The sequence below is a fragment of the Odontesthes bonariensis genome, chromosome 9, assembly GCF_027942865.1.
Source record: "Odontesthes bonariensis isolate fOdoBon6 chromosome 9, fOdoBon6.hap1, whole genome shotgun sequence".
Taxonomy (NCBI): domain Eukaryota; kingdom Metazoa; phylum Chordata; class Actinopteri; order Atheriniformes; family Atherinopsidae; genus Odontesthes; species Odontesthes bonariensis.
The window spans coordinates 11,985,614-12,001,357 of NC_134514.1; the positions used below are offsets into that span (position 1 = coordinate 11,985,614).

General features: G+C 41.4%; 1 protein-coding gene across 2 annotated transcripts in view; it reads right to left on the reverse strand.

The window, feature by feature from the left end:
• The window catches only part of nectin3a (nectin cell adhesion molecule 3a), a 33,195-nt gene extending 17,739 nt beyond the window's left edge, over positions 1-15,456 (reverse strand). For both annotated transcript variants that reach the window (XM_075473135.1, XM_075473134.1), the window contains exon 1: positions 15,287-15,456. In XM_075473135.1, coding sequence (XP_075329250.1) covers positions 15,287-15,374 — 88 coding nt within the window. In that variant the 5' untranslated portion in view covers positions 15,375-15,456. The remainder of the gene's footprint in view (positions 1-15,286) is intronic.
• Positions 15,457-15,744: the final 288 nt, after the last annotated feature.

A 15,744-nucleotide genomic window follows, 5' to 3' on the forward strand; every position in this document is an offset into this window, starting at 1 on the left:
GCTGTGTGATGAATAACGCTGCATGGCACAGGTTGCCTGAGTAGTATACCAACATGGTTGGCATGCTTCACATTGTATAGATGTTTGCAGACACGTGTCTTAGGCTAGACTTCTCGTCAACATGCTCTGCATACTGAAGCTACCTGACACGCCGCTCCAACTGCCACCATACGTCGCGTGTCTACCTCAGTGTGTCAGCTTTCAGGCCTGTCAAAGCATACAAAGAAACTAGACTCCATCCATGCTATGTTCTGTTTGTTTTACAGTAAAGCATTTGGAAATAAGGAGGAGAAGGGAGAGAAAGGGGGAGGAGGGTTGTGTAAAGAGGACTCCACCCTTACCATTGCAGACGGGGGTGAGTGGGGGGACAGATGGCCTCTGCATGGGATACCTACAACTAGGAGGAGAGTGGGGAAACTTGGCACTGGTAGCTGCAAGCATGAAGAACACAGCCAGGCCTCCAGAACTAGAGCACCGTGACATATTATCTAAAATACTGCAGGCAAATGAAATATAAGCAGGGCGTGAAACAAAGCTGTCCCACAGTTTCATCAGAGGAACAGACATAATGCTGCAGAGCAGAGGCACCGCTCAGGAGTGTCACAATATCTATTAGTGGTTATCCATCTTACCCTGTAGACAGAAAGGTTAGGATTTTTTTTTTGGAACGTTTTTTTCCTGGCTACCATAATGTCACTTTTGATGCTTATCCTCCAGAAAAGGAAGAGCCCTAATCTAAAAAAATCTGATATGACCGACAAGAAGTAGGCTGCACTTTTGCCCCCTTTTCATTGAGAAACACAAGGAAAGAATGAACTCATGGGAAGGAAATGCTTGCTCTTTGAAGAAATGTTTCATATTTGTTTCTTTCCCTTCTGACATCACTAATTGCGACAAGCTGCTCGAGAGACGCAATGGTAAATCAAAACCTTCCTTTTTGCCTGGCAACTGGCGCAAACATTCCACATTTGCCATTTGATGAGCCAAAATCTCCACCTACCCAGACCTGACCCAGCTTTGGCCCTGACCTCCCCAGGAGAGGTCGTCTCCTGGCTTAGGATCCTCCTAACGAAGCCTGCAGTGCGTGTCAGGGCCGTGAGAGACAAGAGAGACCACGGCCAGAAACATTAACAAGCAGTAACAAAATAGACAATATGTCATGTTCATGTAGACAAACTCCATGCATAGATTATCATGTCAAACAGCACTCACGAGGGAACTGATCTGAAGACCTCACAGGAGAAGAATGCAGACATGAGATCTGTGCAGGACTGAGTGTGGTTTAGGACTAAAGCAAGAGGAAACTGAGTTTAACAGAGGATGTATGAGGACACATTGCAAAAAACTGGGCAGGTATTGAGAAAGGAAAGAAATTAGATGGGCAAAACAGTCTGGAGTAACTGTGAAAACTACAAAAAAGGATATCAACATGCTATGTACTGAAACTATTTAAACATATTAGGGCTACAAAATACTGGAAAAACTGTCCTTCCATTCTCTTTTTTTTACATATTGTGTTACAAATTGATACAGGATTTTCATGAGATGACTGGTTATTTGAAATCAATTAATTATCCTAAAGTGATATGCATTGCATTTGCAGGAGAGGGAAAAAAATACCTTTCACACTAAAGACTCAAGTCTTGAAACTAAAGACCATTCTTTACTGAATTCAAGTCCTATCCAACTGGTTTTAACGGACCAAATTCTGGAAAAGAATCTCTCCGTGACTTAATGATACAGGTTGGGTTTCCATTCGTAGAACAGAAAATCTGAAACGATCTTTTGAAAAGCTGCGGAAAAGAAATGTGGATTCAACAAGTTTCCATTCGCTGGTTTCAAGTAAAAACAATAGACCATGTTGTGCCGCCAGTATGTGGCAGTGAAGGCTACGTTGCTGATATTGTAATTCAGTAAAAGTAGTAGCGGTCCTAGGTGGAAACAAACCTCAAGGAGGAAAATTCAACAACTACTGCGGTGGACACCCACAAGAGGAAAATGGAAGGAGCTGTTCATCGGGAATTACTTTAATCTTTCGCCACCTCCCCTGTGAGTTTTTTTGGGCACGTCCAATTGGAAAGAGAACCCGGGACAGACCCAGAACTCAATAGAAGGATTATATCCTTTTGGCCTGGGATCGCCTCTGGAACCCCCAGAAAGAGCTTCGGTGTCACCGGGGATATCGACGTCTGGGTTTCAAATCTTCTAAATACACTTCAAAAACAGAACGGAAAACTCCTCTGTTGTTTCCCAATTCTTAACATCTTGACTTATCTAAATTGGAACCTCCTATGGGTGACCTGGTTCAATCATATGCTGCCTTTGAGGTCCTTCAACCAACCTTAGTCCTAGATATATTTCTGATGTTTATTTATACATTTTTTAAATCGTTCAACTTCAGTTTCCTCAGCCGATACTCAATCTTAGATGGCTCAGATAGGTGCTGGGGAAAAAATAATCTTGATTGGGATATCCCTAATGTAAACAATCATAAAATAATCAATTTTGACGTTGTAAAATAAACTCTTCTCGGCCTTTGCATGGCTTCTCATATTACTGGCGGAGTGCCACAGCTGTAAAATTGTATAGAAAGCAAAGACGCCTTCTTCTGACTTAGAAATCAAATCACTGCTGCAAAGCCGACGACACTCTGAGTGATAAAATAACACGAACAAGAAATAACAAGAAAGCTGTCTGACCAAAATGGACAAAATACCTGTGCGCCCTGAGCTGGCAAAAGGTGGGTTTGTTACTGATGGAGCTAGTGTACAGCCAAGTCCTTCATCTCCTCTCTGTTTCAGTGATTTTCAAGTGAGTGTGCAGGCAGGTTGAAGGGCAGGGTCTCATTACGCTTTAATGAGTGTAGTAATTCATACTCCTTACAGGCTTTGAAGTCCCACAGACTACAGTAGGCAAATGGATATGCTGGCTGTCTATTAAACTTTCATTAGATTATCAAGGTTATTTTCACATTTCAAAAATGTTCACTGACACGTATTTGACAAGTTTCTTTGCAAACCATGCTCCATAAAAAGCAACAGTCAAATTAATCTATGACTGTGGAATAATATAGGGTAAAATATTTAGAAAGGGTCGTGCAATAGCTAGTTACAGTATTAGTGTTTCACATGCCAAAACTCACAAGACCAACCGTCCCCAACAAAATGCAGAAGAAAGGAAGCACAAAAGGACAAAAACAAACAAAAAAACAGTAGCAGCAAAGGGAAAATTGCAATTTCACTGCAGAATTTTATGACTTGCATCTAAATTTGACTCATCTATATCTTTAAAGTCAGCAAAAACAATGAGGTCAGTAGGCAGAGTGGAGCCATTTGTTTGGCATTGTTGGCTTCTAAAGCCTGGGGTCAGAGGACATCAAACAATGACTATACGCCTAACTTCGACCTCTTAGACCTTTGCTCTATTTTTGTGCGGCCTATAACTCTGTCTTAATCAGTCAGAAACAGGATAAGCCAAGTGGTGAATTTCACGTTTTATAGCGTGCCTTTATTGTTAGAAATATTTGTGCAGGGTGAAAAAAACAAAACATTTGTTTCTACACCAGCTCTAATCTACCCCCTTCCTTCCTAGCATTGTATCCTGTGAGGGTGTGAGGTTTTTTTAGTGGGCTAATTGATGGCGGAGACAAACACAGTCTGACAGGCCTTTAAATGGGGGAGAGGCAGGCCTCTTTCACATGTCACTGTCCTCTTTAAAACCTTTTTCTCTTTGCTCCCCCTATTGCGATGTGGACTTGTGTGCCCTTCTCATCTTAGTCACATTTGATTAAAAGATCAGTGCTTAAAAGAAAAAGATCAATAGTGTTGACAAAGACAGTGCCATAAGTGGTTGCAACCTCATCAGAGTCAACTATAGCTATGCTCGAGGACTTCTCAAGGACAATGTCTGCCACTGTGTACCAAAGTAACACAAACATTCCTTCAGAATCCGGTCCTAGTGTGTGGGATTTGTTATTGTTTGTTGTGGGGGTTTGTGGTATTTAGGTAGGTGTCACAAAGCTATATAATCCGAAACGGGCTGCAATGTTATGTTTCCATACAAACACGAAATGTGCAAGAACAGCAAGAAAAATTTATCATCAGGAATGAGGAGATGCATCTTTGTATGTACTGTGAGAAAAAGCAACTTCATTGTTAAAATTTCCTTTTTAAAGGGAGAGGCTAGAATGGAAGCCTTTCTCAATAAGAGGTAAATAATGGGACATCCCTGACACGCACATCCTAATATCACAGAGACTGCTGTGGACTTACTATTTCTTCTTATAAAACAACCAGATAAAAGCTCAATAAATAGCTAATCTGCATGTGGTCACTGTGGGAAAGTGAAGTCAGTTTCCATATATATATAAAATCCTAAATGGACAAATAAATTTGTTTGGTTCAACTCAGGGAGTTTTATTTTATTTTTTTGTGGTAAAAAATATAGTGCATAATTTTTTTCATTTAAGTATACAGCATTATAGAAGAATCCAATGCTACATCTTAAGCAGATGTTAATCAAATGGAAGTACATAGTGTTGATCAGATCTGTCACTTTTCAGGTCTAAAAAGCAGAATGTAGGCGTTTTTCCTTTTTACTTTGTTTTTGACGTGCAAGATTAACAGCTTTACTTAAGAAAAAGGTTATAAGAACCTCTTCCACTGTTGCCAATAGCAATATTAATGTTGAGAAAGGCAACAACATAAAGCAAGACAGCGTTTCTCTAGCCAAGATAACCCCAACAACATCTAGACGATCAAACTAAAACAGTCGAGCCTTAAATGGTGAGAGGTGGATGTTTTCTTTTTCATTTTTCTCATAGATGGAACATAAATACATTTATCACTATGAGATGAAATGTCATCCAATCAACAGCAGGGAAGCACACAAAGCATCCAAAATGCTTCAGTGGTTATGCAACCCAAATATCGTACAGACGATACCCAACTGCATCGTACAAAGTGTCACACAACAAGCATTTGTTCACTGTTTTCTAACACTTTCTGTAGCCTGGAGTCTCTGTTGTCAATATATCAGAACAGGACAGGGTCCACCAACACAGCAAATTTCATCTGGATGATCCTAATTGGAAAAGTGGGACTCATTAACCTGGGCAGGGCTGCTGCTGTCTCTCACACAGACGCTACATGCCTCTACAAGCTAAAGGCTGATTCATACTCGGCGCAAACGCGCAACTGTTCTGGCTCGAGAACCATTAATGACGTCATCGAAAGCGCCAGCCCCTTCACAGTTCCTTCAGCTCATAAGCGCAGTTTGCGCCGAGAATGCGTCACATTTGCAGTTCTCTCCAGACCAGCGAGCGTCACTGTTGAGGAAACAAGCTGAAAAGCACACGAAGAAAGCATACACAATGCCACCTGTGGTGTCACGTCAGCAGAGGCTGGCACATCTGATGCGGAATGAATTTACTCTGGGTGTAGAACTGTATATGTATCTCAGAGCTAAGCGGCTGCGGCAAAAACAGAAGAGATGGTGGAATGTTCGTCCTTTGCAACAAGACGAACTTTGTCAAACGTTGTCCCAGTGTAACTTCATAGACGTGTCGTACAGATGTTTGTAGAGGCGCACCCTCTCGGTCACCGCGGTCTCTGCAGTGTTCATTTTTTCTTTTTCTTGGTCAGCTGTTTCCAGTTGAGCGCGCGCGAAGTCAGAAAAAAAGTTGTGTGCGCGACCTTGCGCCGCGCGAGGATTTTCTAGCTTGCGAAGGGGGGCGTGGCGGAATTTTGGGACACGTGACCGTTTGCGCCATTTGCGACCAGCTAGTATGAGCGAGGTTGCGCCGAGTATGAATCAGCCTTAAGGTGTCAGTTACTGCTCAATAATCAACCACTGCTAAATATGAGGGGCACGTTTTTTTGTCTGTGAAATCACCCACAACAAAAGCATGTAGAAGTTTATAAGGCTGTCCGGCTTTGGGCCACTTTATTTAAATCAAAACGGACAGGGCTGGGTGCGTGTTTCAGCACAGGCAGCTAAAAGAGTGCGAGAAGTTTGCTTAAACTAACACAAAAGTGCACTGGATTAGATTGAATCACTCTACCTTGGATGCTCTGTGTGGATTATAGCCTGCTAGTACATAACACTTAGCTCTCTCCCTCATTATCATGAGTGATGTCTCTGTACTGTATGCGTTCCTTGCATACTCAGAGAGAACAGTAGTCGGGTAAAGGCCAACAATCTGCTGGCTGACCAATCATGTTGTTTGGGAACTCAGGTGTAGTCACACATTACATATTTGACATATCAACATGCTACACCTTGTGATGTTGCATGGGTGGGATTTTATCCATTCATTATATAGAGGTCTCGTAAAAATCATGTTACAACAACTAAACACATACTGATTATTGATTACAATATTCTTCATCGATCCGGTTCCAACTTTCTTGTATAGCGGTTACAGATCAGCTTTGCAGGATTGGAGCTTTGTCATGGACCATCTTCTTCAATTTCCACCATAAATTTTCAATCGTACTGCGATCCAGAGTGTTTATTGTCACTGAGTAGCTATGTCTTTCCTAAAGAAAGGCTCGAACGCTCTTTGCTCCGTAACAACATCACCAAAACCTCCATTCAACTGTTGAGAATGAAAAAAGTGTCCAAAATGTCAATATATCCACCTCTGTGTTGTAGAGTTAATGAGTGCCATCTCCCCCACCTCCTGGAGCTAACATCAACCCTTTATCTTCCGTATTTCCTTTAGGCTGTAATCGTTATACGTTTCATTGGTACCAAACAGCATCATTTCCTTGCCATGTGCATATTGGTGATTCATCATCATCCAAAGTCCACGACTGCTTCTCTTTAGCCCACAGGATTTTTGTCCCCTTCTGTTTATTTGTTAGTGATGGTTTCATGTTTAGCTTCCCTGGATGGGTTGGAACTCCCACTTCCTGACCCATTTCTTTTGTTTTTGCATTTTCTTCTCTCAGGCGTTTTGCTTTGACTTTTCTGAACATCCAACAAGTGTGGTGATTCTTTATCTTTTATTAGGGCTTTATCCAATCCAGGCATTCGACAAAGTTTGCCTTACAATCAGCATTATTGTTCCAAAACTTCGGTGTGAATATAGCAGTCTTCTTGTTCTCAAGTGTAACCCCAGCAATAAACCTCACAGACACACATACAGACTGATAAGACTCAAGAGTCTCAGCTTGGTTTCAGACACATTGTTTTCACTGTTTTTATATATCTTTGTCCCCTGAAAGTTGCTGCTGTGCAGGCTACACAGAGAAGAGAATGAGTTCTGTACTGAGCGCAGACTCCACTCGTCATTGTCAGAGTCTAAAAGAGCTACTGTACTTTCATTAGGCTGATCTAATACAATACAAACATAGTTTCCCACATGCTGCAGAGACCCCAGAGGGAATTTAAGCGTTTTCCTTTAAAATTATTCTCATGATTGTCCAATTTTAGATTTCTTGCGTGACGCCCTTCTCTGCCAACAACCAAAACATTATGTCCTTTTTCTGTTAATGTAGCCACAGGATACAAAGACAGACAACAACAAAAACCCAAACAAATGTGTCAGAGAAGAAATATTAACACATCAACCAGTGAGATATTCTCTAGAGAGATGGAGCGGTGACCAGAATCAGAGGATTTTTAGCTTGCTTGACTACAGTGAATGCAGGTGATGCCATCAGACATGTGATTGTACGCAGCCCTCTCAATGGCCACAGACTATTTGACCATTTCAAAATCACAAAACATGTCTGTAACAAGGTTATAAAGTGAGGGGGTACATGACAAAAAAGGCTAATTAGAAACCATAATAAAGAGACAAAAAGTGTGCCCCCAAAACATGTAGCACATGTGCTTCATAGTGGATTTTACGTTATAATTTAATTCATGTTTATAGTTTTATCAAAATAACTACTGTTAGTATGACCTTGTCTGGATATAACCAGAAAATTGATTGAGCTCTTAATCACATTAATTTCGCTGATACATCCCACTTTGAAGTACGACCAGACCTCCTTCTACATCCTTTAAGGTTTTGTTTTGTGAATTTTCCAAGCACACAAATGAGGTACCGTACATATGAATATCAGGAAATCTATCATCTGGCCAAATGTTCATTTCCATGGTCCATAGATTCTTTGCTAGGTTGTAAAGATGACAGTCAAGAACAGAAGTCTTTCATTTAAGATCTCAATAATTTGTCATACTCCTGATCCCATGACTACCAGTGGCAGTCCTGTTCACCACTCAGAGGATATGTCTCGATAGAATAGTAACATGGTAACATAATTCCCTCTATAATTATTGATGGGTGATCACTACATGAAACAACTTGGCATCTTTGCTAATATAGTGGCTGCTAAATCATCTTACATTGCCAAATTGTACAACCATCTAAAATACTATTCTACAATGGCTTCTTCAATTACCACTGGAAGATCACTATGTCACCAGTTCAACCTACAAAAAAAACTAGTAAATATAAGGGCAGTCTGAGTCGGGCTCAATGCACACTGGCTAAATTTGGATGTCAAGAAAAATATTTGTCTTTTTATAGCTCTCACAAAGCAAGTCCTTCAACTGACGAACTTACAAATAGATGACTTGTTCCCTCAGTTGTCCAACCCGAATGAGCATGCCCAATTTAAAGAGGCCAGTAAAGGTAAATCAGCTAAAATAGAGCTAACAGGAGATCAGTCAGATACAAGAGCAAGCCTTGTGGGTGTCAGGAGTGAGGGAATGTATACAAGATCTGTTGCACTGGTTTTATTTTGAGAAAGTACAACATGGTAGAAAAAAAAGGTTAAAACTTTCAGTCTTTTATTATGAATATCCAGTTAAATCAGTGCATCTCTGATATTGTTTCTTGTCATGTAAACAGCTTCATCAACAGGAAAAGCTGCTTTAGACTTTTGAATGATCAGCACCACCACCCATTGATTCACAACACTGTGAGGAAGTAAAGCCATCCAATAAAAATATTACTAAGTAGTTTGGTCACTGTGGCATCTCCAACATTAGGATGGACAGGAAGTTCATACTTTCCCAGCACAGCTACTTATCCAGGCACATATTATCATCCCATTTCTGCAACAAACTTCAGTTGTAATCATAATTCACATGGATCATCCACTGAGAATAGTGAAAATAAAGAAAGTCAGGTGCCCAGGTTACTCAAGAATTTTGTTTATCAAGCAAAGCGGACTGGAACACATCCTTAGTTACCTCACAGAAAAGACAAAAAATCTTCAACAGATTCAGCCTGCTGCTCATATGAAGACACTGACACTGTACAACTATGCGGATACTTGAATCGAATGGGAACAAAAACCTCTTTGGAATGTACCGAACCAAACATTTCCCTCCAACAATTGTCCAAAAAGTATCAATTTGCACAAAAGAATGGACAAACAAGTGCGACAACATCTAAGTGTGTTTTATTTTCTACAGCTCAGGTTACATGTCTGGTTTGAATTACTGTCCCCAAAACTTTTTTTTTTAACCCACAAAGGCAGTAGTAACCCATTTATTGTCTAACAGGTCTGAGCGGTGGGGTAATTATGTCCTTAAAGTGTGATGCCCTCCTCTTTTAAATGTTATCTGCCCAATATCTGACATTCAAACACTCTTTCAGATCCCGCAGTGGAACTGGACAGATGTTTTGTTGCAATCCAACCGGGAATTGAAAATAGTAACCACGCTGTTTTTCAGAAGTGAACTCTAATCTGTCCCTGTGTGACAGAACAGCTCAACTACTTAATAAAAAGTCTGTATACAGACACGTTTCACTTTCCCTCATCAATATTAAACAGTAACAAAACCCAAAGTCTGCTTGGTCTTCTTTTATACAGCTTTGATCAGGAAAAGGAAATGTATTCAGATTTTAGTCTCTCTGGAAAAGAAACTAAAACACAGGCTGTGAAAGTTAAGAACGGCAAACTACTGTGTGGACAATAAGTGCATCAATGAGAGGTCTTATTTTCCTTGGATTTCAGTACCTGGTGTTGGAAAACGGTAAGAACGCTACATGAAACCATCACTGTTTTTCAGGTCATGGTCAATATCTCCACCTGACACGCAGCAATGTTAAAACACTCCCCTCATGAATGCAAAGAAATAGTTTGGGACTGTCAGTCGTGAACACATTAATTACCTCAATAATGCATGCAGGGAACATTTCCTGCTCACTTACTTATACATATATAAAATTAGGTTTAGAGTGACTGAAGATGAGGAGAAATCTAACAAATAGAACTATTTTTGACTGACTAACTTTATGATTAACTAAATGTCTATTTTCCTTTTCTGTGCACATCACAGATTTGACTGTTGCATAAACACAGAGTTAGAGGGATTTGAAGGATGTAGGTGCATGCAGCACTGATGTAACATCCAAGCTGGACACAGAGCACATGAGGGATGAGGCAGGAGCAGCAATTCTCTTCTTTTTGCTACAGAATAATGCATCTCACTGTTCTTTGTGTACTTCCAGATGAGACAACACTGCAGATAGCAAGGCCCAGTATTTGACTGGTGGGTGTTAATAATCTCCCACTTGGGTGGTAGGGGGTGGGCCAGTGCACACAACTGACTGTGTGCCCATCCCACAGCTGAAAAGACTGAAACAAATAAGACTGAGTGGTGAAACTCAGCCACACCTGTTTCCCATAACCTTTGTGCTCCTCTCCTGGGGGACTCAATCGCTGACTGTGCACATCCTGCATGTATACCTCTTTAATATGGACTGTAAAGCCAGTGTGTCCAAATGACCCCAACCTCAATCAAAAAGTCTGATCTATTATTGCAGGGAAAAACCCTGATTCCTGAAAACAGCAGGCAAACACAGTTTATAAAGTTTCCCTCTGTCCATTCACAGTAGGTAATTAACCATGGAAATATCTGGAAGCCATTTATATAGCGTTGTTTCCTATGACTCAGTGACTGAAATAGTGAGTTCCTGTCTTTTCAAGATTTATTCGGTAGACAAGACACACTAGCATTAAACACAGTGAAAAATAGCACTGCCAATATTAGCAATCCTAAGTATTTTCCCTTTTCCTCCCCTTTCTAAACGGCTAATTACTCCCAAACTTTCGTTGCAGTGACTGTTAACTCCCAGCGATCGAAATAAGATGTAAACACAAAACATCATCCACCATCAGAAGTGCTACGATTAGCCCTTAAAACCAGACGGTGGCTGGTATATTTCTATTTTTGTACCCTTATTACTGAAAACCCCACCCAACTGCCCTTACCTACCTGCGCCTTTCCATTCCTACTGAAGATGTAAATCTTTAAAAGTCAGAAATCAAATATAAGGCCAATTTGGTTTGTAAAAGCTGTAGTTGAACACAGCTTCCAACTCATGCAAGTCATCCAAGTTCATGCATCCTGAAGGTAGGATGACTGCAACATAACCAGAAGTTTCCCACACATTTCTTGACAACAAGAAATTTTTCTATCATTACCTTCCCTGTTCGAGTAGACATGGAATCATGCCTGAATACAGCAAAATCCTTAAGATGTCTGTCAAACTGGGACAGAAAAACCTTATACTGCACAATGGGGTCCCAAATGACTCTGTTTTTTTTTATCGTTGAGGTTTAATATTTGAAAAACACTCCAAAAGTCTGGAAATATTTTTTTTTCTGTGCTTGGGACAATCAAGCAGGTAAGAGACTCTACTGTGCACGTATAATGGTCCATTTATAGGTGAACGTCCAAAAAACCTGTGATACTTTCTCATTTCTCAATTTTAATCCTTACAGAACAACTTCGGGAAGTTGAATGAATGATGACACGTGATAAACGGAGGACTTCAAATTAGAGCTGTAAAGTTTCAGTGAAAAAAATTATATTCAAATATTTTCTTTTTTCGTCAAATGGATTTTCACAGGTTTATATAAATTGGTTTATTTGGAAAGCCATTTCCCCCACTAATGGTGCTCCGTCAACAGTGTGCACAACAGCACTGAAAGGTGGAGCCTCATAGCCAATGCAGCCCTTTCTTAGAGTTCTGTCAAACAAAAGAGGTAGGAGGCGGCTAAGAGGCACAAACTGAGTAGACATCAGCTTTAAGAGTGGTGAGACTGGGGCATGGACAGAAGTTGGGCTCAACTTAATTCCTCTTACTGGGAGGAGGGAGGCACAGGTGGACCCCGGCAGGAAGGGATGCGAGGACACAAGCTGCCAGACGGCTACTACATTTCTGTCAGTTTAAGAGAAATCACTTTGACCTAGTGAGTGTTTCGGCAGCTGTCGCCTGTGTGAATAGATCGACTCGCTTCTCCATTCTGCTCAGTTTCTTCTTGCAACCAAACATCCCATCTCTTATTTTCAGAGGCAGGATGTCCCCCACAAGCAACAAGCTCTATGTTTTGTTAAAGTTTAAAAGAACATCTTTGGATATCCCGGAGTAAAAACTAAGTCAATAACGCTTTAACTGACTAAACTACTACTGTAGATTAGTTGTAGAAAATGAGAACTGGCAAGAGTCACATCACATGTCTGGGAATTGTAATCAGTGATCTCCCTAAAAAAATCCTTACTGAAGCATCCTTAAAGTTTACAATGGAATGAATGTGAATGAAGTGCCGTCCTCTGAGTACCGAGCATAAAGTATAACAATCATACAAGTTCCTGAGTTAAATAGAGGGTTTACAGCTCTGAATTCATTGACAGACCTCTGGGGAGTTCTTTGCTATTCACAGCATCCGACAGTCGGTCACATCTGTCGTGGAAAAGGAAGCAAAGGGTGGAGTCAACAGAAGCTGGTGACCACAGCCTGCTCCCACACAAAACCTGCCTCACAACAAAGCCCCACGCTCATCCGCTGATGGCTTTCCTTCAAAAGGAAAACACGGCCTGCGTTTAATGTGATTAAGAGCATTAAATCAGCGGCGTCACAACTGGGTTTTAGGATCAAATTAGGAGGATCAGATGGATGAGACAGCCATGTCCCACAGATGTGCATCCAAATGCTCAAACTTATCTAATCTGCACATAATTCTGATGATTAATAGTCATGAATAAACCCTTAGCTTCCACAGGCATATTTAGAAAATACAGACATTTTATTCTAGTTTGCTGAGTCATCTTTAAAGTTTACAACAATTTCAGAAGCTTTAGTGACAAAAGGAGTGTTAACATTAACAATATAATTGCCCTGTAAAGCCAGAAGGGTTGGCATCTGACTAAACATCTATATTAAGTTATCCAACAATCTCCCTGAACAAAAGGTCTTGACCTCGTCCGCCCTATGCCATGTGGTGACAAAGCTATTAACCTCTACAAGGATCAAATCTGCTCAGCGCATTACTTTTTTCAAATCTATTTCTGTTTTAAGTCTGTAATTTAGGTGGCTCCATTACTACATTATTTATTTAGATTGTGAATCATGCGGCCCCTGGAGAAGAAACCACAAAACTATGGTCTTCAATTACAGACCTCACAGTCTGTAGCCACGCCTTGAATGAATCCCCTCCTCACAACCCTGTCTACACAAGAAGGGAATCTGAAAATGACACAGTTTAGAAACCTGACATCAAAGTTGCGTGTCACAAAGTCCCCTTTACTCCTATGCTACATGAGCTCTGAAGTTAACTAAAGCAAAAAGATCTGTGCACATTTCCTTTCCCACCAGGCTATCCTTTCACTGGCTAATTTGCCCTCTGTGTTGATAACAAGCAAAATTGGCTGTCTAGGTGACTAATTGGACTAAAAATCTACAAATACATGGCGCCAAGTAGCACGTTTGGAATCGAATAAGCGTAGATTGCAACAATGTGTTGTTTATCAGTTCCCCGTGTTGATTTATGAACCAGTGTTTTGTGGGTACAGACAGAAAAAGTATGGTATGAGCACTCTGCAAAAACATGTGTTGAAAGTCTGCGTGAGTGTTAGCAAGAGGGGTGAGAGGAGTGCAGCAGTAGAAACACCACACACACACACACGAGTCACTGTATGAGAAGATTTTATGAAAACAAAAATAATTTCTTTGGGTTTCTCTGTAACATCACATGATCTTAAGCTCTGGGACACTGGACTCAGCATTTTTCACCATTTTCTAAAGCTCCATAGACCAAGTGATGTAGAGAGACACATAAGAGCAGATTAATCAATAATCAAAGTAACTTTTGCAGGAGTGTCCAAAATGGTATTAGCACAGGGCATCTTTTACAATACTGTTATGATGGGACAATAGCGCATATCACATATCATAACTGAAGAAAAAAGGTGTCCTTTTTAAGAAGCTGTTGCTAAATGTGCATGTCTGAAAAGCTTCAGCTGCCTTTGGATTGATGGAAAAAACTAATGGTGCATTCCTGGGTGGTATTTACTTTAGCAGCCGTCTGTGTTTGTCCCCTCTTGTGGGCCTGTCATGTACTGTAATCCCAGCTCAAGGCTTGGATACGGCAAAGCTCTCCAGCTGCTTTGCCCAGGACAGACAGGGACTGAAAGGTGCACTGGCTGGCATGCAGCCCAACTGCAGGTCAATACCTCCAGAGACTCTGCGACTGCAGTGCGTGCCTTGAAATATGTCTTCATTTCCCCCACCACCCCTCACGCCCAAAGTGGAGGAGTCTGCGCTGCCTCTCCTCGCCTGTATCACACAACGTTTATCCCCCCCATCTGCGACCAACTCCTTGGCAAACTTTTCACTAAGGAGCTCCTCTTTGCTCACCATAACTGTCACGCAGATTGCTCCATTACGTTTCTATTTTTGTGCACCGAGAATAAGCGCTGCCCCTCGGAGGGTTGTAGCTTGCGAATGGGACAAAACCCAGCCGGTATTTTCCCTACACTCCCTGAATGATGTTAGCTGGGGCATGATGGGACACACAAGAAGCACCGCTTGCTACGAAGTGTGCGCATATTCACCACCAAATCAGCGCAGCGCCTAAAGTTGCCTCCTAGGTGAATGTGGGTCGGATATCTACTTGAGTTAGCTGGTATGTTGAAAGCAGTCGCATCATGAAGCACGAGCCAACGTGAACGGAGTTGCATTCAAAAGGGAAACGAGTTTTAGCTAACGGTCAATTGACGCCAGCGGCGACTTTCCTTCCTTCGTGACGTTACAGTTGATAGTTTTACTGTCCACAAACAAGAACTAGCGTCCAAAAGTTTGACTTAAATACAGCAGGGTTTGAGCAGGCCCAGTTCGGCACATAAAGGATAAACCAGTTCTGGTTCTGCCCGTCTGTATCGATGACTAATAACGGAGGACGTTCCGATAGCGGCGCTACTGCAACTTCTCTGTTAACTTAAAGAGTAAAATGAGCTAAGGAAACCGTTAACTCACCGGTAAGCCCGTAAAGGATGAGAAGAGAAGTCAAAAGTCGCAGTCCGTTACAGGGTAAAGTCCTCTCACGCGTTGCCCTTTTCTCCATGATTCCTGTGTGTGCGCCTCGGCACTTTCGGATCCGTCCTCCTCGGTCGTCCCTGCTCTTTCTGGCTGGCTCGCGCTTCTGGAGATCTGCTCTCCATAGCGACCAAGCCGCGTGGGCTGTACCACTTCAGCATGACAACAAACGTAACCTGCGTGCTGTATGCACGCACACAACCCAAACTGTGTGACTTCATTACTCAAATAACTTAATTGTTTGATATACAAGGTTAACGGTTAGTTGGCAGACTCGGATTAATCAAAACATTTATTTAAAAATAAAAACACTTTATGAGCTACTCAAGGGTAAGCAGTTGTAAATAGCCCCACCTTGTAACTTTTAATAGGCAACTATAGTAAATGCTTTGCTTACT